The 20,693-nt window shown below is 49.6% G+C and overlaps 1 protein-coding gene across 1 annotated transcript in view; it reads left to right on the top strand.

Annotated features, from left to right (window-relative positions):
- NOS2 (nitric oxide synthase 2) overlaps positions 1 to 20,693 on the top strand; it is a gene marked incomplete at both ends in the record, with an annotated part of 37,012 nt that overhangs the window by 379 nt on the left and 15,940 nt on the right. The window contains 10 exons of the mRNA XM_084238931.1: positions 7,836 to 7,920; positions 8,675 to 8,797; positions 10,107 to 10,255; positions 13,904 to 14,066; positions 15,269 to 15,360; positions 16,541 to 16,682; positions 16,776 to 16,915; positions 17,438 to 17,612; positions 17,695 to 17,796; positions 20,474 to 20,668. Of these exons, the coding sequence (XP_084095057.1) occupies positions 7,836 to 7,920; positions 8,675 to 8,797; positions 10,107 to 10,255; positions 13,904 to 14,066; positions 15,269 to 15,360; positions 16,541 to 16,682; positions 16,776 to 16,915; positions 17,438 to 17,612; positions 17,695 to 17,796; positions 20,474 to 20,668 (1,366 nt within the window). The remainder of the gene's footprint in view (positions 1 to 7,835; positions 7,921 to 8,674; positions 8,798 to 10,106; positions 10,256 to 13,903; positions 14,067 to 15,268; positions 15,361 to 16,540; positions 16,683 to 16,775; positions 16,916 to 17,437; positions 17,613 to 17,694; positions 17,797 to 20,473; positions 20,669 to 20,693) is intronic.

The following is a 20,693-nucleotide window of genomic DNA, read 5'->3' as shown; positions in this document are numbered from 1 at the left end:
AGGGCCCAGCGGTTGGAGCCAAGGCTGCCTCCCGGCTGATGTCTGTTCTGCATACAGAGCAGGTACCTCACTGCTTGTTAGGTATTTTAAATACCTTCACCTGCCTGGTGAAGAGTACTAGGAAGTCAGACAAACTGCATCCAGCCTTGAGCTACCCTGACTGACCCTGCACTGTCCTAGGTCACTGTCTGGGAGACATGGGGCAAGTGAGCCTCTCTGAACCAGTATGAGAACACTAACAGGACCCGCCTCCTAGCAATTAAGGATGACATGAGAGAGTGTGGGTAAAACACTGGCTGAATGGGCTTATCTAATTTACTGAGCATTGGCCCTGTGCTAGGGTTATGCAGGACTTCACTTGTATGACATAACTGATCTCTACAGTGGCTCTGTAAAGCACACGTTATCTTATTCTACAGAATGAGAAAACGGAAGCTCTAAGACAAGAATGATTTCCCCAGGTCACACAACTTATAATCACAGAGTTGGAATTTGAGCTTCCATTTGGGTTCTATATGGTCCCCAACCCTTGCATGTAGAAGGAGTAAGGCTGGGGCAGAACTGAGAGAATTAGTAAGCCAACCAACCAGGCTTCTAGACAGGTTTCTAGAGTGTGCCAGAAGAGTTTATAGCCGTGCACAGGGCGGTAGAGGCTTGCTCAAGAGCAAAGACAAGGGCATCTGAGGTAACATCAAAGCATGAATCAAATCACAGCCTGGTCTACACTGGACTGCCTGCATCACAGGCCCACGGCCCCATAGGGAGCCTCTTCCGAGGACTACTCTGGGCAGGGCGCTCCCTAGAGGTGGGGGGCATGGCAACTCTGGACCTGTCAGGTGGTAGAAAAGCACATTTAACCAGGGGCATGGTTACATAAGAGCATGGGTATGGGAATAAGCAGTTAACATTGCCACTTTGCCTCTGTGACCTTTGGCATTAGAGGATCCTAATTAGAGGATCATAACAAAATCAAGCCTCAGTTTCCTTATTACATTACCTACATATCTGTAATAAGGAAACTGAGGCTGTTTCCTTATCTGTAAAAAGATAAGAACCACTAAAAGTCCAAATCTATCCTTCACCATACAGCTGTCCCCTCTTCGCTGATATTCCCATCCCTTGTTTCCCTTCCCTCTGATAACCATTCATTGGTCTTTTGTTCAAAAGTAGTTTCTTTAGTCAGCTAACCATATTGAGTCCAGTTCTGTAGACTCTTCCTCAACCTTCCTTCACAGTCTCCTTCCCCTTCACCACCCCCATAATGAAGAACCCTTGAGTTTAAATCCAGAGTAGTGACCTGATTTGCCTATCTCCTGGAGTTGTGGTAAGTGTTAAATGAGTTTTCACATGTGAGGAACTTCGCACCTTGTGTGGCAGAGAACAAGAGCTCAATAAATGACGTTTGTAGTAGCTGCCATTGATGCTGTTGCTGTTGGTAGCTAGGATGGGGCTCAGTAGTATTGTACAGAGTCTCCTCTATGAACTTCACAGGAGTTAGTGGACTTGGTGGACTTGGAAAAGTGGGGAGTAAGTGAGGAGGTGAAGAGAAGAAGTGAGGACCTTCCAGAGTGGGCAGACTCAGGGACAGAAGCAAGCAGGACTTGCTGCCTGGGGCTGCGGGTGGAAAGCCAATGTCAGAGAACAGAGGGACTGAACAGAGGAAGAGTCTGGGACTTGCTCTACTTGGCAGCTGGGAGCCACTGTTGATTCTTGAGTAGGACATTTCAGGTGTGGTATGTGGGTTGGACTGAAGGGGAGGACATTTGAAACCAGTCAACCTACAGTGTGTAGGTGTATCCCCAGATCCCACACCTTCTAAGGCATTGACAGTTATTCCTGACTTGGGTTTTGGGATCATTCAGGAGGCCTGAACTCAGACTCCAGGCTGTAGGTTGACTTGAGGCAAGCCTGCTAAGTGAACCCATCTTTTTAAGCCAAGGTAGGTTGGTGGAAGTGCTCAAATCATATATTAGGAGGAGAGGAATTATCACATGATGAATTCATCTAACTCTCACAATAATCCAAAAGTTCCAGGAAGGGGCTTTTGTTATCCTCCTGTTACAGGGCAAGGAGAGGGGCAGTCCAGACCCCGCAAACCTGCCTACTCTAAATGGGTTCTGCCATCCGCCGCATCAACACAAAACATATGAGACTTTAATGGGAAGGAACTTTAATACAATTAGTAAACAATACAGGAAAGGCAAAGCATCTAGTTTCTAAATCAAGCACCCAAAGTTACCCGTCCCCTCGTGGGTAAAACTCCACCCAAATGGGATTGGCCCAGAACAAGGTCCCAAAGCTTGCCACAAGTCTAAAGCGTCTTCCAGTGGGGACCCACAAAAAAGGATCAGAAATAACCAGTGGAACCACTGATGCTGGAGGGAAAAGAGCAAAATCAAAATCAAGATAAAAGCTGCCATTGTCACCTCCCCATGGGTCTCTCACCCACATCTGTGTCACCCAGTCCACGACCAAAAGGCAAACGTAGTTTCTTCACGTGTCTCTCGGCTCCAGGTGCCTCCTCCAGGTCTCCTTCTGGATCTCCATCCTGCGTCCTTCCTTCCTCAGTCTCCTCTGCAGCTTCTTCTCTCTCTGCTCAGCTCCACCCCTCTTTTGGGTGGGGCAGGAAACCTGGAACCTCCCCCTTTCCTGGGGACCACCCTGTTACACTCCCACTGTGGTGCTGAGGACACAGAAGTTTAGAAAGTTTCAGTGATTTTTAAGATGTCACAGTTGGTAAATGATAGCCAAACCAGGCGGTCTGGCTCCAAATTACTAAATCAGGCTGCATTCTTCTGATCCCAGGCATATTTCAGTCCATTAACAATTATTTGCTGGCATTGTGCTGGAGAGTCATGGAGATATCCCTGAAATCTTTCTGTTTATCAGCTAAATAAATAATAAATAAAGTCATTTATTGATTGCATAGGAAGCTGCCAAAAAGAACAGATAACATTCAGAAAATCCTTATTACTGTGTTAGTAGTGAGTCAGAAAGTATTATTACCCTTATTTTAGAAGTTCAACAATTTACTCAAGGTCTTTATCTGGAAAGTGAGAGAGCTGAGGTTTGAACCAAGTCCAAGTTCCTAACCTGTGCATTATATGGGCTCTCCCTGAAGGCCTACTATGTGTTGGATTAAGAAAAGGACAGAGGGGAAAAAAGACCCAGTTCTGGGAGTCAAGAAGGGAATAGGGAAATTTGATGCTCTCCTCACTGATTCGGGGAGGAGCACACAATGATGGGTTATTAAAGAGCTTCATAAACTAGGGAGAGGCAGGAGAGGTAGAAGGTTACAGGAAAATTTGGAAGGCATCTGGTCTGGGGATGTTTCAGGACCTGGCCTGGCTGTAGTGCAGGAAGGACTGAGGTGGGAGGTTTTCTGGAGGAGGTGGGACCAGCTGGACTGCAAGCTGCGGGTGAGAGGGGCAGGCAGCGATGCTGCTGGAAGTGGAACCATTGATGCTAAGGATTTTCACCTGAAAGCAATGAGAGCCAATTCATATATTTTGATGTTAAAAAGTAATTTTTAAAACCCCCGGGGTCATAAGACCAAGAACTTAGTATATGTGGTTGATGATTCTATATTTTGTCTGAACAATTAGGACGTGAGGATGGTGTGTGTCTGGGAGGTGGAGTTTACAGACTAAAGCTAGTGCAGAACATTTAGTGAAGATATACAGAATTTGGAACAAAGTTGAGTTGGGCTGTGGTTGGCTCAGAATACTCTCTTTCAGTCACTTAAACTTGGGTTTGGGATTAAATATGTTGGTATATATCCAGGTGGGCTCCCTGTACTCTGAGCTGGAGGTCTACTGCCCTGCCCTTGGCTGGTGCTTAGAAGTTATCCTGCTCCCAGTGTGCAGAGCAGCGTAAGATGGCGCAGAGTCAGCAGCTCCTTAAGGACTAGGAGCATGGCAGGAATTGGACGGGGCTTTTGGTCCCACTAAAAGTCATGCCAACCCTGCACTTTCTTTGGCTTCCTTTCGGGGATTACCCAGAAAACACCGAAAAATTAACACTTCGTGGGCCACCCCTGTGAAATGAGAGAGCTTGGACGGTGACCCTGAGGCCGCTGTGTGGCCTCGGACAAAATCCTTAACCTCTCTGAGCCCTTAATTTCCTTCTCAAGAAGTGACCCTAACAGTACAAAATTTCTTTCTTGACTGAATTTGGTAAGATGTAGACGAAATAAAAAACAGTAAAGTTTGCTATTTAACCTATAAAGCACCTTACAATGGGAGTTATTATTATCATCAGAATCGCTTTTTAGTGTGGAATAAACAAACCCGAGGTCTGCTATACCTGTCCCAGTCTAAACGTCCAGCGACATCCAGAAGGCTGACGTCCCTGCGGATGCCGCCACTGGGTGTGGGTCCCAGGAGGGCCGAGGTGGGGCCTCGCGGCCCCCGCCCCCGGACACAACACCCCGGCCCCCAGCCCCCAGCCCCGCGCGCTGAAAGTAACTCCCAGAGGCTACACCGGCTCGCCCCGCCCCGGGGCGGGGGTGGCGAGTCGGCCTTGATAAAAGGGCGGGCGCTGCAGGGATGGGGCGTCCAGAGAGCTGCGCCCGGCCGGGGCCATGCGCGACGGGCTGAGCACCGCGTGCGAGGCCGCCCGGCCCCGCCTCTGCCGGCTGCTCCGCAGGATCCTCCGGTCGAAGCCCGCCCGCGGCCCCTGCGGAGCCAGGTACTCCCTCAGGGCCCGAGCTCGCGGGGAGGGAAGCGGGTGGCGCCCGCGGGGACCCGACTCCAGCCCTTGCGGCACTGAGCCTCGCTTTTCTGTGCACTTATGGGTTGGCGCATCCACGCTGTAGGCGTCCAGTGAGATTTTTGCTTAAAGCGTTTTCTTCCTTTACAATGCACGCGAGACTGCGATTCAGTAGCCCCAGACAGCCCAGCGACGCCCATGTGCACCCTGCAGAGCCGTCGGTGCCGCCTGGAGTAGGAGCTGTGGGTGTTTCGACACTTGGAAGCTTTCGACATGTTTCATCCTGGATCCACTACGCTCTTTAGGATAGATGCGGCTGAGACAGCGAAGGAGGGCCTCCCCTGGTGGCGCAGCGGTTGAGCGCTGGGCTGCGAAGCTGCCCGCAGCCTCTGCAGCGCCGGTTCGTTCCCGGCCACCGGCGCCGGTTCCCCCCCCCCCACACACACACGCAAAGAAGGTCTTGTTTTGCAAATAAGATTCATTTCCCAGAGCTCCTCTTGGCCCCTTACCCCTTCTCTTGGTGTTTGCAGAGATGGGCTGAGGAGGAAGAAAGGGAACCACTGGGGAATGCGGACCCCTGTTGACTCAGATAAACCACAGACGCGTCTCCCACCTCAGCCTCCTCAGCTCAGGGCTGGTGGATAGTTCTGGGGCTAAGCAAGCACCGCACTCCAGCACTCCTGGGGGCCTGTGGGTAAGGGTCGGCCCTTCCCATGTAGGGCAGGCAGAACCCAGCACAGCTGTGGATTTAACCAAAACTGCACCAGTGTTTGGACAGACTCTGCAATAATTCGCTTCTAAGTATCCAGATCCTTAATATGCCTACCTGGTTTCTGGTCACCCTAGCTCCCAGCAGCTACCCCAAAGAAATCTGCTCACTGTGGAAGAAGGGGGACTGTGCGTAGCTTTGTTCATTTATTTTTCAAGGTATTTTCCCCCAAACTATGAAAGGAATTCATGGTCAAAGTAAAAAGTTGGAAAATGCAGAAAAGCATAGAGAAAAACTCATCTCCTGTGTCTCTCACCTCATGCCCATCACTGTTAGCATTCCCCGGCATGCCCCTGGCTGCTTTCCTGTGCTTGTGTACACACACAGCCAGCATCTGACTGTATATACATTCTGGGGCATTATTTATAATAGTGGAGAAGCTGGGCATAACCAAAAATATCCAACCAGAGGCGATGAGGTCAAATTAACTATGGTCCTTCTAGGTAGTGGATTATCAAAGAGCTTTTTAATATTTGGGGGACAATAACTATGTTAAGTGGACAAAATCATTGTATCTCAATGTAAATGTTAACACGAACCTGTACGCTTCTCATATTCTCCAGTTCTATGGCCAGAAGTGGGAGGAAACAAGAACCAGTAGGATGAGGTTGGGGTACCGGGGCGATGGGATAAAATTGTGAAAAGTAGTAAGGCATCCTTCCCCGAGGCCCCGGTCATCTTCCTATTAAGCAGCCCCATTATGACTTCTCAGCCATGGCTTTGTTGTTGTTCCGGATGTCTGCACTACCCTGTATTGGCTTTTTTTTTTTTTTTGACGGTACACACCAGTTCAGGCCGAAGGAGTGATGAAAGCCAGTCACATGGAGGGTACTTTATAGGGCTGCTGGATCACTTGATTGAGCTAGAAATTGCTTTCTGATACATATCTATGTTCTCTTAATGGAACATTATCTCTTTAGAATTCAAAATCTCATAATGTTATATATAATATATGTAGTTGGTTGTATAATACTATTATAAATATATGCTCAATAATTTTTCCAATAATGAAAGCAGTGCGTAGCCCAAGATCACAGACATGTATGAAGTGGGAAATGAGAGCGCCCCTGCCCCCCATTTCCCTTGTGTGTGGATACACATGCTCCCACACAAGACAATGAGCTTGCAAACTCAGATGCCAGTGTGACTGGCCCCAGGAGCAGGCATGTGTGGGGTGTTCAGCATTTGCAGCTGAGAAGGGTCACCTGTCTTCCATCCCCTAAAGCATTTGCCAGCAGAGCGAACCTGAAATCCCGAACAAGAGCCAAAAGTTTCTGAATGATTTCAGACTAGTGTATCTTTTTTCTTTTCAAAAGAGAGTCTAATGTCTTTAAAATCTATTCTTTTAAAATAAATGCAATTAATATTGTTTTTAAAGAGTTCTTATTTTCCAGAAATACTTAGAGAGACATTTCCAGATGACATGATGTCTCAGACTTGCTTTAAAATGGTAGCAGGGGGGCCTCCCTAGTTGCGCAAAGGCTTAAGTCTCAGTACTATGAAGCTACCAGCAGCCACTGCAGCACCAGTTTGATCCCCAGCCCGGGAGCAACCTCATGGTGCAGCAGACCTCCCTGTTTCACCCGCTGCTCCCCTCAGCAGTGTATTTCAGTAGATCGGCCTGTTCTGTTCCCCACTCTGTCTCTGGTGAATCCTCTCACACCCACTGCCCCCCAAACCCCCGGCACCTCTGGCCCAGACCCCAGTTCTTATATGTGTAAATAAATAAATCTTTTTTAAAAAATTAAAAATAAAATGGTGGCAGGGGCCGGGAGAGAAGAGTTGAAATGGTTTTGAAGGTGAACCTGCGTGAAGGGCCCCGGGGCTCATTACACTATTCTTTCTACTTCTGTATATTTAGTACTTTCCATAGTAAAACATTTTAGAATAAATAAATACACCAAGATAAATCAAGTCCTTTAAACAAAAAAGCTTAAGTTCCCTAAAAGTGAGTGGGTGGTAGTTAGTGCCCCTGGCCTGGAAGGGCAGGGTTGAGGGAGCCAGTCTCTGCCCAACAGACTCTGTGCCATGCTTGTACTCCACTTTGGGGGAGTTTCTGTGGGTCATCACTAGGACCACTGGCTTTGGCTCAGCTCCCCAGTGTCTTTTGGCTTTGAGAGGGAAGGCGAGAAGGAGAGACGCAGCGGAGGGCAGGAGGTATGATGTGGAGAGCAGGTCTGACCAGCTGCCTCTAGCCACATGCACACGTCCCCCTTGACTGGAAACCATGAGAAGTTACCCCCACCCTCTACCCCGGAGGTCCCCCATCCAACAAACAAGGGTTTGGCAGAGGGGACTCCAAGATCCCTCTGTGTCCTCAGATATTCCAACTCATAATGGCTGTTTCCTTTCACAGTCCAGTGACACAGGATGACCCCAAGTGTCACAGCTCCAGCAAGCATGGAGATGAGCCTCCCCACCCCATCCCACAGATGGCAAAGGTCAGTGAGTCACTTGGGTGTGGGAAGCCCCTTCCTTCATTGCCCAGAGAGGCAGGCTGAGCAGCCTAGTGGAAGCTGGGGTCTGGCAGTGAGTAAAGACGGGAGGACACAGATGGTGGTGAGGAAGAACTTTGGGGAAGCAGGATGACCATGGTGATCAGCAGTGGTGCCTAAGGTGTGTTGGCTCCTGGATGATGTGCCTGTGTGGGCTGGCAGGCTTGGGCGGGAGACCATTCTTGGAGCTGGGGTAGGACATTGCAAAGTAATCCCAGACTCAGTAGCTGAGCCTTCAGGCTCAGCTCCTGCCCTGTCCTATGGATTCCATCTTCCCTAAGTGCTTTGGACCACAGTGTTTCAGAGAGGTGGGCAGAAAAATGGGTGAGAGGTGGGAGAGAAGGTAATTATGGTATTCTTCAGTGCCTCTGTGGGAGCAGTACTGACAGTGACAGTAGTCTCCCTGGAGACTAACCTTACACTCTCCTGTTGCAATTCCTATGAGAAAGCATTTGGCAAGGTGCTGGGTGAGAAGAGAAGCCTGGCCTGTAGCCCAGGCACCTGGGACTCTCAGCAGGCCCTGGCCCAGGTGACCAAGCTGCCAGGAAGGAGGGAGGGACATGGATGAACACTCTGACCTATATACCCACCCAGAGCTCCCCACCCTGCCAAGGTCAAGCAGGGCCCAGGGGCCTGGGAGAGACCTGTGGGGTCCTGGGATTGAAGGCATTTGAAAATCTGTGTTTTTCTTCCCTCTTAGAAGTCTCCAGAACCCCTGGATAAACCAAAGATGACCCCATCATCCTGCCAACAGCATATGAAGATCAAAAACTGGGGCAATGGGACCAGTTTCCAAGATACACTTTACCACAAGGCCAAAGGGGTGAGAAGTCTGGGGTATCATGGAGAACCATTTTTGTCCCAAGCCAGAGAAACCATTTGGGCCCTTTGTGGGTCATACAGATGTCCCCTTGGGCAGACCAGACAGCCATCTGCTTGGGCAAAGGGAGTATTACTTATTGGGAGTACCATGTTTCATGAATTATGATAAGAAGGTGATACCACCTCTCTGTTGAGTCCCCCTCCAGTAGATAGTGGATAACCCAGAAAGTGTGATGGAACAAATCAATTCTTTCTGGGATGTAGTGCAGCATAGTATCAGAGAGACTTTCTAACTCAATCAACTGGTCTGAGGTAGTGATCTCCCTGTCCCTCGAAGGACACAAGTGCTAGTTGACAAGGAGCTGGGTGGGGTTTGAGCATCCAGTGAGTAGTTGGACTAGGTATCCTTTAATACTTCTTCTTATCTTCTAAGTTTCTTAATCCAACTTTAGAAGACATTCTGTGATTATAAAGTGGTAAAGAATTGGAAAATTCAAGACCCTGAAAGTAGAATGATTTTCTATACCTTGCAGAAATCACCTCCTTTAACATTTGGGGGTACTTCCAGTATTTTTTCCATGCTTTCCTCTGACTTTGGGATTTTCACCCTCTCATTTCAATTCATGACAGCCGAAAACCAAATGGTGTGTCCCCTAGAGCCACATCCATCTCTTTATTTATTTATTTGTTTGTTTGTTTGTTTATTTATTTATACAAGCACTGGGTACAGTCAGAAGCACAGGAGGGTGAGAGAATTCACCAGAGCCAGAGCGGGGAGCAGAGCAGGCAGAAGGACCGAAGTACACTGCTGAGGGGAGCAGTGGGTATGGCAGGAGAGGTCTGCGCGCCATGTGGGACCCTCGCCGGCGGCTGGTCGGGATCGACTGGTGCTACAGAGGCTGCAGGCAGCTTCGCAGCCCAGCGCTCAACCACTGCACCACCGGGGGAGGCCCCACATCCATCTCTTTAAATGAGAATGAGGTTGAGATGTTCTCAAGGATCAAGCTTTGCTTAGCTCTGAGTCTAGGACTAGGGAGCAGACCAGAGACTGAACCCTAGGGTGGGGGTGGGGGTAAGAAACCCCTGCTCACACCCTTCAGAGTCCAGTCAATAGAGGAAAGAAGAACTGGATGGGGAGTAATCTGGGTGGACCCCAAGGAAGAGGTGCTACAGGAGTGGAGCGGTATGGCAGGGAGCTGGAGTGGAGTGGAAGGAGGGGGCCGGGAAAGCTGGCCCTGGAGGAGGATGGCCCTCACTCCTGTGCTGAGAGACCCACCGGCCTACCTCACCATCTGCCTCTCTCTTTCCAGGATCTCGCTTGCAAGTCTAAGTCTTGCTTGGGGGCCATCATGAACCCCAAAAGTTTGGTCAGCAGACCCAGGGACAAGCCTACCTCCCCAGACGAGCTTCTACCTCAAGCTATCGAATTTGTCAACCAGTATTACGGCTCCTTCAAAGAGTAAGGCTTGCTTCCTGTAGGGTTGCTTCTTCCCCCCTTCTCCTAAGTTCCCCCCCACGGTCATTGCTCTCTGACCCCAGACCCCTTTCCTTCCCAGACTCCTAATGGATCTAGGCATAAAGTATAGTTTTCTAAGGGGAAATACTCCAGAGTAGGTTCTCATAGCTTTCTCATAAGACGAAAATATATAACAATAGAGGTTAAAGTGGGATTTGGGAGTATAACTCTGATTGTCCTATATCCTTGGAAAATCTATTACCCTCTCTGTGCCTCAACTTCCTAGTCTGTAAAATGGGAGTGATATTAGACCCTGGCTCATAAGATTGTCGTGAGGATTAAATAAGTTTAGGAAAGTGTCCTGGTATATAGCATCCTTGATTATAGTTAATATGAACCTTTTGATTATGAAATGCTTGAGATAGAGAGGGCCTTGAGGCCACCTAGCAGAGCCCCTTCTCCTACAGGTATGAATCAGGAAGTCCAGTGACATACCAGGGGTCACCCAGTGCACCTTGGATTCAGTCTGCCTGACTTGGAGAGGACTGGCCAGTGCTCTTTGCTCTATACTCTGTGGGGTTCTACATTCCCAGGCTTCGTGACATGTATGGCTGTGAACTTAGGACCCTTTCAAACTTTAAAATAAAAATTCATGAAGGGATTGTAAGACACATTGGCTGAGGGCTTGGATTTGCTGCTTATGGACTGGCGGGGAGTGTGGCTTTTGTCCTGCAGCCTCTTGGGGCCCTTCCCTGCCTGAAGTGAGCAACAGCTATGCAGCTGGGGGACCCAGCTAAGCAGGTGGGGCAGAAACAGTGACTCCTGTGACACCAGATGCCTCTACTACGACCGTACGTCTGAGCTAGGAGGGACCTTGAATCTGAGAAAGAGACTCTTATCTTCCGGGCCACTGACCCCCAATCCTGGCTGTGCAGTAGAGTTGTCTGAGAACTTGGCAAGACGCTGAGGCCTGAGTTCTCTGGGGCAAGGGTGTCAGAATCTTGAAGTGGTGAGGTGGCAGACGTCTTAAATGCATGTCCTGAGAACCCTGCGAGGGGCTTGGGGGGCAACCTGTGTGTGCTGTGTAACTGAAACCTTTGCAGAAGTGCTCTGTGACTGGGAGGTTCAAGATTCTTGAACTTTCAGCTCTGTTGTTGACTAATGAGTCTTTTGGGGTCCAGGAACTTTCTGGATGGGCTTCAGTGGGCCACTCTCAATGCTAACATTGGCTGATACTAAGTATGTTTTGGGCCCTGTGTGAGTGCCTTGCACATACTGCTCGTTCCAGCTCTGTGAGATTGGTGCCATCGCTATCCTCCCCTCCTTTCTCTTTAATGACTTTAATTTCAAATATTTATAATATTTGGACACCCCCATGAGGTATCATCACTGTAGCCAAAGCACCCGCAGTCTACCACCATTGCCTCCATAGTCCACCATGCTACCTTCCCGCTCTTCGGGCTCCTCCCCATCTTCTTTTGTCTTTGGATGCTTCTGTTCTGTAGTCAGCTTTCAGGGGTTGTTTTTTAAGCTTGTCTTTATCTGATCTTTAACTTAGTTACTCTGTATTCCACATATTAGCAACAAGGAATATAGACAAGGAGACATGCCAGCGGGGGATGTCTCATGTAGTGATGTAACTTGCTCCAGGTCATACATTCTGAAGTCCCAGAGCTGGGATTTCAACCCAGACATCTTAGTAGAGAGCCCCAGTTTTTTAGTTCATGTTCAAGCATCCAGCTCTTTGACCCCCAACGATTCCAATTCCATTCTAGACCTGGAAGTTCTTGCTGGCATTTGGAAGGCAGTTGGATGGGTGTTTGCCCCAGAAGCTAGAGAATGGCTCTTGGTGGCTTGTTCAAACCCAATTGCTTCTTACAGAAGGCTGTCCTGTTTTCATGGTCACAATACCTGGGATATAATCTCATACCTGGGGCTCCCCAAGAGGTCCTAGGGGTGTGAATAGCAAGTAGCAATTCACCCCCACAATTCTGCTAGTGGCCAAAGACATGAAAGCAGGTGGGTTCCATCGTCTTGTGAATGAAGGATCTATAGTTAGAAATTGTAAATTGCTGAATGTTAAGTTCAAATCTAGTTTGCTGACGCCAAGAGCTGTTCTCTTTTCAGAACTAGTTCTTTTTTTCAGAACTAATAGGCATTTTAGCATTTTTAGTGCCTCAGAAATGTGACTAACAGAAAAGAGTGGTAAAATAAAAAACTCAACAGGAATTGAGGGAAGATGTAAAAATAATCCTTTCTTATAATAGACGTGTGTTAGGACCAAGTGTGTTTGAGGCATCGGTGTTTTGGTGATGGCTACTGTTTTCACATTTGGATGGGGGATGTTGTAGGGTATGGCTATAAGCTTTGTTAGGGAAAGAGGGCAGGGGTCTGGTGGGGGGGGGGCGCAACAGCAACCATCACCCAGCAATTCCTTGTGCCAGGAGTGTCCTTGAAGATAGTGCCAAGTGTTTTGTCTTTGTGCCTTTTTTTCTTTAATCTAGGAAGAGTTTGGAGGCACTCTTCACCCACAGAAAGGCATTTGTTCTGAGTTGTCCACTCTCCTTAATCAGTTCATTCCTTAAATAGTTTTGTTTGTTGCCATTTCAAATGTCTTTGGTGCTGATTGGAAATCTCAAGGTTGCAGTGTGTGTGTGTGTGTGTGTGTGTGTGTGTGTGTGTTTCAAAGCTTTTCTGACTGAATCCTTCACTGCGGGATAATTTTGAAGTCTGAGAGGGAGGGGAGAAGATGGCTTAGAGATACCATATGGGCTGAGCGGAGGTTGAGAAACAGTGCGATGTAGAAATCCCATAATGCCGGCCCCGGATGTGTGGGGCTCTTCCCAAGCAGGCCCCAGGGCCCTGCAGGTTGAGGCATGAGAAACTGACCCTGTCCAGGCCTGACCAGGGAAGTATGGGCAGGCCCTCGACAGCCCCAGGCTTGTATTCCCCTGTAGGGTAAGGTGGATGGCAGAGAGCCTGGCTCTGGCACCAGGGCGGTCCGAGTCTGAGTCCTGACCTCGCTGTTCATTACATCATGTCCCGTGCCTGATACTTAACCGCCTATAGCCTTGCTACCTGGCCTATAACCTGGTCACAGAAATGCTTTCCTCACAGACTGAGTTAGGCCCTGACTGAGAGTAGCTGTTGTCCAGTACCTGGCTCATAGTGGCACATGGAACTGCCATGGCAGGGATTGGCTCATCTGTTTCCCATAAGAAGGTGTATAGGTGCCCCTGGCCGGGAGGCAGATTGTGGCTGTGGCTCAGTAGGTAGAGGCTCCTCTGGGTCTAGGAAGTATCTGAGAGAGGTTGCCCCCTGGCGTGTGCCTGCCAGCAGAGATGACTATGAATAGCGAAAAAGCCCCTGGTAACACAGGGCTCAGGACCAGCCACGTGACTGCTGCAGGTCCCTAAAGATGAGAGGCAGGCTGTTCAAAAAACGATTGGGCAGTTCAAGACAGCGATGGTGGAGTGTTGAGCTCTGGGGGGCCATGTCACACAGCGGTGAAGCTGCTCTAGAGGGGAGAGCCTCTGCAGAGACCTCATGCCCGCCTGGTGTCCTATTTCAGTTCCTGCTTCTGTGGATTGAATCAATCCCCATTTAAGACCTTCTCATTGTTGATCTTCCTGATGTCTTCCTGTCCTCCAGGGCAAAAATAGAGGAACATCTGGCCAGGGTGGAAGCGGTAACAAAGGAGATAGAAACAACAGGAACCTACCAGCTGACGGGAGATGAGCTCATCTACGCCACCAAGCAAGCCTGGCGCAATGCCCCCCGCTGCATCGGGAGGATCCAGTGGTCCAACCTACAGGTGGGCTTCGTCAGACCCGGGTGGAAGCTGGAGGTGACAGCCCCGGGGTCAGGTGGCCCGAACAGCCAGCAGAGTTGTGCCCGGGGGTCCCCAGCCTGAAGCCAGACCCCCAGGCTCTCTCTTCACATTCCTGAACACAAGATGGGGCCTCAAAACTCCCACCCCCCCCTCCCCCAGGCCTGGAACCTGATTTCAGCACCAGGATTTCTAGCTGACCTTTCTCTCTTGTGTTAAGTTTGGGAGACTAAACAGCAACTTTAGACCAAAACAATCTTCTTATTGTCACTGCGACCCTGGTGCTGCAGGGAGGTTATTTCCTTCGTGTTAAATAACAAGAGTGCAACTGAGTTAATTTTAAAAATCTCATGATCTAATTGGCTTTGTTAAATGATTCATGAAACAGGCAGCACCTTCCCTAGCAATTAGAAAGGCAGTCCAAAGAAGGAAAGGTTTTTATAGAGGGAAAGATAAAAGAGGGGGGAATCATTTCAGGTTAAGATAACCCACCTGTGGGAATAGATAAAGGTCTTGTGGCACATTATCTCGTCTTTTGGGGAATGGGAAAAATTACTTCATACGTGCTGCCCAGAAAATTCCATCCTGATCAGTTAAGATGACATTCCTGGGAGAGGTGGAAATGCAGTTAGGTTAAGTGTTCAGTCTTGGTGGGCTTAGCATAAGCACCTCCATTTTGGGCCTGTCATTTTCTTTTTCACACTAACATATTTAAACTCTTAGCTCTTTGAATATATTTTCTTTGTCCGAGCAGCTTAGGTCATCTTTACATTGGGGTATTACTTATTGTTGGATAATAGTGAAAGCACTTGCACAGACAAATCCACGAGCCATATGCCGATGAAACCAACTCTAATTACAATACAGTACTGGAAACGCTGTGTGAAATGTGCTTGTGTTGTAAAGGAGTGAGGCTGGGGCTATGGGAATCTTGACTTATGGTGCTTGAAAATCAGGTTTTCTTAGGATTTTGGATTTGCTAGGGTCTCCTCAGGGCACTGCTGGGGCTCTGGGAGAGCACAAGGATGGGTGAGATGGTCCAGGTCCGTGCAGCAAGGAGGTTGCACTCCTCTACCTGGGGCTTTGGGGACGAGGATTTGGTCTGCTCCTTCTGTCCCCTGTGGCTTTAACGTTGAATCAATGCAAGGCCTCTGTCCTGGTGGTCCCTGACCCATGTCTGTATGCAGGTCTTCGATGCCCGGAACTGTTCCACTGCCAAGGAAATGTTCGAGCACATCTGCAGACACATTCGTTATTCCACCAACAATGGCAACATCAGGTGGGTGCACCTTCCTCTGAGGCCACAGTAGGGGTGGTGGCCCACCCTGTCCCCAGTCTCAGCCAAAAGATACAGCTGGGAAGGCATCTCTGCATCGAGGAGAAAGCAGGGAGAAAGTCTCAGGTTTCGTTGGAAAGCCTCCAAGGGCTTAGCCTGCTCACTAGCCCATCTCCTTGGGTTCCTTCTAGTTGATATCACCTGGAAGGGATGGTGTAACTTTAAGAAGTAACTTTTTTTTTTTTAAAGATTTATTTTATTTATACAAGAACCAGGGTACAGGCCAGATGCGCGGGAGGGTGAGAGGATTCACCAGAGACAGAGTGGGGAGCAGAACAGGCAGACTGATGAAATACACTGCCGAGGGGAGCAGCGGGTGAGACAGGAGAGGTCTGCTCTTATGTGGGTTGCTCCGAGGCCAGCTGGGATCGAACTGGCGCTGCAGAGGCTGTGGACAGCTTCACAGCGCTGCGCTCAACCGCCTGTGCCACCAGGGAGGCCCTAAGAAGTAACGTCTTAAAGGAGTTACTTTAGGACCCCCTAAAGTAGTTTTCTTTGAGGGGCAAGAGGCTGATTTTCCAGAAGATGACCCCACCATGGTGTTTTCTTGGAGATAAGAGAATCACTTCTCTTGAGCACCCATCCCTTGCCTCACCTTCTCCTACCCCGGCCATGGAGGTCAAGGCTGATAGGACTGAACAGCTCATTCAGTTATTCATTCATTTTTTTTGTTCAACAGACATTCATGGGGATCTATCTACTGCAGACCAGGCATGGGAGGGGGGTGGAGGGATACAGAGGTGAATAAAACACAAAGATGTTTCTAGCCTTCTTGAACCTATGTTGTGAACTAGATCAGCATCCAACTAACTTGACTGCAGGGAAAGAAATATGATGCAGCAAGAGGAAGGGCTATGGAGGGTCTGCTAACCCTGCCTGAGGGATGGGGAGGCCCTCGCAGAGGGGAACAGTCCCTGTGCTGGCCCTAAGGGAAGGAAGGAGCTGGAGGGAAATGAAGAAGGGAGAACATATGTCACCAAGGGCAGCAGGTTATGCAAAGGCCAGTGGGAGCTTGGCATGTTGGGATGCTGCTGCAGGAGCTGAATGGGGGAGGCCCACAGGGGATGGCTGGGAGCCCCCACTGGATCAGGTGGTGAACAACACTGTCCTTGATTTGGGGCAGGTCAGCCATCACGGTGTTCCCCCAGCGGAGCGATGGGAAGCACGACTTTCGGGTCTGGAATGCTCAGCTCATACGGTACGCCGGCTACCACATGCCTGATGGCACCATCAGAGGGGACCCTGCCAGCTTGGAGTTCACCCAGGTACCGGATCCACCCTCTGGGGGTGACAGAGTGGAGCCCAGAAGGGTCAAGGTGCCTGGCTCTGTGAACTCACTGGGCGTCTCCTACCCGCAGCTGTGCATCGACCTAGGTTGGAAGCCCAAGTATGGGCGCTTCGATGTGGTGCCACTGGTCCTGCAGGCTAATGGTCAAGACCCTGAGCTCTTTGAAATCCCACCTGACCTTGTGCTTGAGGTGTCCATGGAGCATCCTAAGTAAGTTGGTTGAGGGTGTCAGGGGTGTGTGTTAACATGCATGGCCCCCTCCTTTCTTAAGTGAGACCAATCCTCAGGCGCCTGCCAGGACCACCTCTTCCAAAGCCCAGCTGATATCAAATGATGTCCAGAAGGGCTGGCTGCAAGGCCTGCCTAGTGACCTGGTACAGCAACTCTGCATTGCATCTCGGGCCCCAGCTTTATGGGGAAATGATGATTCTGAGGAAGAACTAGATTTCTTTACTGCTGTGTTGGAGTCTCAACATTTAACTCAGGGTCTGTCGTGTACATGAGGCTTAATAAATGTTTGCATAAGTGAACGAGGCTTAATAAATGTTTTCATAAGTGAATGCATAATGAATGAACGTGCCCAGTTCACCTCTCCAGATGGGATGACCTTAGAGATCAAACCTTGGAAGGGAGTTTTCTTTCTCGACTCTTTCTCTGAAGCTTTTTGTTGGGGGGCTTGACGGTAGGCAAAAGTGAAAACTCTTACTGCAGCTGGCTCTCTCTCCCTGCCAGGTATGAGTGGTTCCAGGAGCTGGAGCTAAAATGGTATGCCCTGCCTGCAGTGGCCAACATGCTGCTGGAAGTGGGTGGCCTCGAGTTCCCGGCGTGCCCCTTCAATGGCTGGTACATGGGCACAGAGATCGGGGTCCGGGACTTCTGTGATGTTCAGCGCTACAATATCCTGGAGGTAACTGGGACCATTCAGCTGAGCCAGCTAGAGGGATAGGCATCCTAAAGCCCACCTCACCCCCATTTCTCTGGTTCTGCAGGAAGTGGGCAGGAGGATGGGCCTGGAAACACACAAGCTGGCCTCACTCTGGAAAGACAAGGCTGTCATCGAGATCAATGTTGCCGTGCTCCACAGTTTCCAGGTGTGTCTGGCGTATTGTGAGTCTGAAGGCTTTCCATTAGGTCATCTGGTGCAACCTCTCATCTCATGCTTGATTTTCCCCTTACAGCATTGTTCATTTATTCATGCATCAAATAGGTATTGAACACCCAGTCACAGTGCTAGGGGTTAGGGATACATCAGCCCACTCACTCACTCTAGGTCAACTTGAATGCTTCTAGCAACAGGCCACCCCTTGTCTCCCATGATTGCTGGAATTCTTGCTGCTTTTCAACCTCACCAAGATGGTTCCCACCTCAGGGCCTTTGCATATGCTTTCCCCTCTGAACACTCTTCGCACAAATCATCCCATGCTTGGCTCCTTCCCTCACCCCGTTCTCAATTTGTCACCTCCTCGGAGTCCCATTCCTTACCACTGCATGTAAAAGGGTGCCCTCGCCCCACCTCCATCCTGTCTCTCATTCCTTTAACTCTGTCCTTATTTTTATTCATAATACTTATTAATTCCTGACAGTATATAGTACGTCTTTCTTGCTTCATTGTGGTGTTTCTCCACCAGAATGTGAGCTCCATGGGGTGGGAGCCCTGTCTCTCATTCACTGCTCTCCCTCCAAGTCTAGAAGTGTGTCTGGCCATACTAGCCTTCCCCCGAAATTTATTGGATGAATAAATGAGCACCCCAGCATACAGCAGGGGTTGCCTTTGCTTCCCTGTCTGATTGATAAGCCTCCTACCCCCCAGCTTTGCACACACCCGCAGTTCCTGTGTGGGATTGAGCCCTCTCAGATTCATCTGCTGCTCTTATTCATATAAATACTTCCTTTCCCTTTGGGAACAAGACATGAGATGTGTGAAGACATTGCTTTAGAAACTGGGACCATCTCCACAAAGCTGGCAGATGCCCTGGAGGCCGGAACATGGGCCAGAGTCATTCATTCCCTCAGCAGTTTTATCGCACATTTTCTATGTGTCAGGCACGTGCCCAAGATCTGAGCGGTGAAGAGACAAAGTCCCTTTCCTTGTGGAGTGATACGGGGAGTGGACATTAGACAATCACCCAGTAAACACGTTCACACACTGCTCTCCAGGGCTGGTCACCCCATAGGCAGGTCACGTTGTGTTGGGTGGGGTGGGGTTCTGAGATGAGACGGAAGAGCTCAGAGGCCCTGGACCACAACCTCCTGACTCCGGGGGCTCTGCGCAGCCCCCACACTGGCAGGATGTGGATGTGTTCCAAGAGGCTGCTAATCCTCACCGCCCACCCTGCCCCTCCATTGCGCGAGTCTCCAGGACTTCCTTGTCAACCTCCTTCAGGATAAACTTCAAAAGACTTGGCCTTCTTTCCTTGTCTGTAAAACAGGATAATGACATTATCTCCCTCGCAGTGTTCTAAGAATGAAATGAAAATGTAGGCAAATGTTTAGCTGTGCCGCCTGCCCCGCTGTGAGCACTCAGTAAACTTCAGTGTTGCTTTCATTGCTTATCACTGTTACTATCTTTATCACCTTAGCCTCGGCTCCTGAGCGTAGATCTAGGCTGGCATCCGGGAGTGGCGGTGTGTGTATCCATAAAATTTGAGAAGGTGTGACTGGGCCTTCTGTCAGCTGTCTCTGTCAGCTGGCTCTTCATGTGCTTCCGGCCTTGACTCATGCCGTGTCCTCCTTCGGGATGCCCATCCCTGCCTAACTTGGACCTGTTTCTCAAGACAGCTCCTCTTAAAAGCCATCTCTGCCAGTCCCATCTTTCCTGCAGGCCTCTGTCTGCGCTAAGCCCCGTCTTCTGCCCTCACCTCTCTATATCTCTATATCACCCCACATGAACATGACTGGGTTTCCTCTGCTGCCCCAAGTGACAACATCATTTTATGAAAAGAAGAGCCCATTTCTTTCACTTCCATCGTGCCTGTGCTTCAGTGCCTGGCAGATAGAAGTGATAATAGCAGTGGACTTTTATTGAGCATGGCCTGCTTTACTCGTATTAACTCATTGCAGTCTTTCAACAGCCTCAGGATATAGGACCTGTTACCATCCCATTTTACAGATGAGGAAACTAAGGCTTAGGGAAGTTAATAGTGCAAGGTCACATGGCTAATAAGAGGCCAAGGTTTGAACTACTCACATTAAACAGGGAGGTCTCTTGACCTAAGGAGTTGCCCCAGACATTGAGGGGTGTGGCTGCCATTGCTGGGTCATTGCAGGAAGGCTCAGACCCGCTGGCTTCTAATTTTAGGCCATGGGATATGGTGTTGATTTGTCTTCTGTGAATTGTGGTTTCCCTGGGGCATCAATCCTCCTCACAAGTGTCTAGTTTCTTCTTGGCAGAGAAAGCCTCAACCTTGGAGAAGACTCCTGGAACTCTCTCTCAATAAGTGGCCAAAAGACGCTGAGCTTTGGTTTATCAACTTCCAGAGAGCCACTTGTTGGGAGTTCAGGGAGGCTTGTAGTCCTGGCCAGAGAGCCAAGGGGAGGCCACCATGTGACCAGTGGGTTGGCCGTGACTGCTGTGACTTTTGGCCTCCTTCAAGATGCTCTGAAAGTGCCTTTCACTTAGGTGTTTTCAATGAGAAGGCAGCCAGGAGGAGTTGGTCTCTCACCTTATAGATTGCCAGGCCTTCCCACAGTCCATCCAGAATCTTGCAGGCCACAGGCCACCCTCCTGATTTCCTCGCCCCTTACCGTCAAGTGCTCCTTCTTATTTAGAAGCAAAACGTGACCATCATGGACCACCACTCAGCCGCAGAGTCCTTCATGAAGTACATGCAGAACGAGTACCGGACCCGGGGAGGCTGCCCGGCTGACTGGGTTTGGCTGGTCCCCCCGATCTCTGGGAGCATCACCCCTGTGTTCCACCAGGAAATGATTAACTACGTCCTGTCCCCTTTCTACTACTACCAGGTAAGAGAGGGGCTTCCTCTCTTCT

This window comes from Talpa europaea (genome assembly GCF_964194135.1).
Source record: "Talpa europaea genome assembly, chromosome: 7".
Classification (NCBI taxonomy): Eukaryota; Metazoa; Chordata; class Mammalia; order Eulipotyphla; family Talpidae; genus Talpa; species Talpa europaea.
The sequence above is the reverse complement of the archived record's forward strand: the minus strand, read 5'-3'. Positions and strand labels throughout refer to the sequence as shown.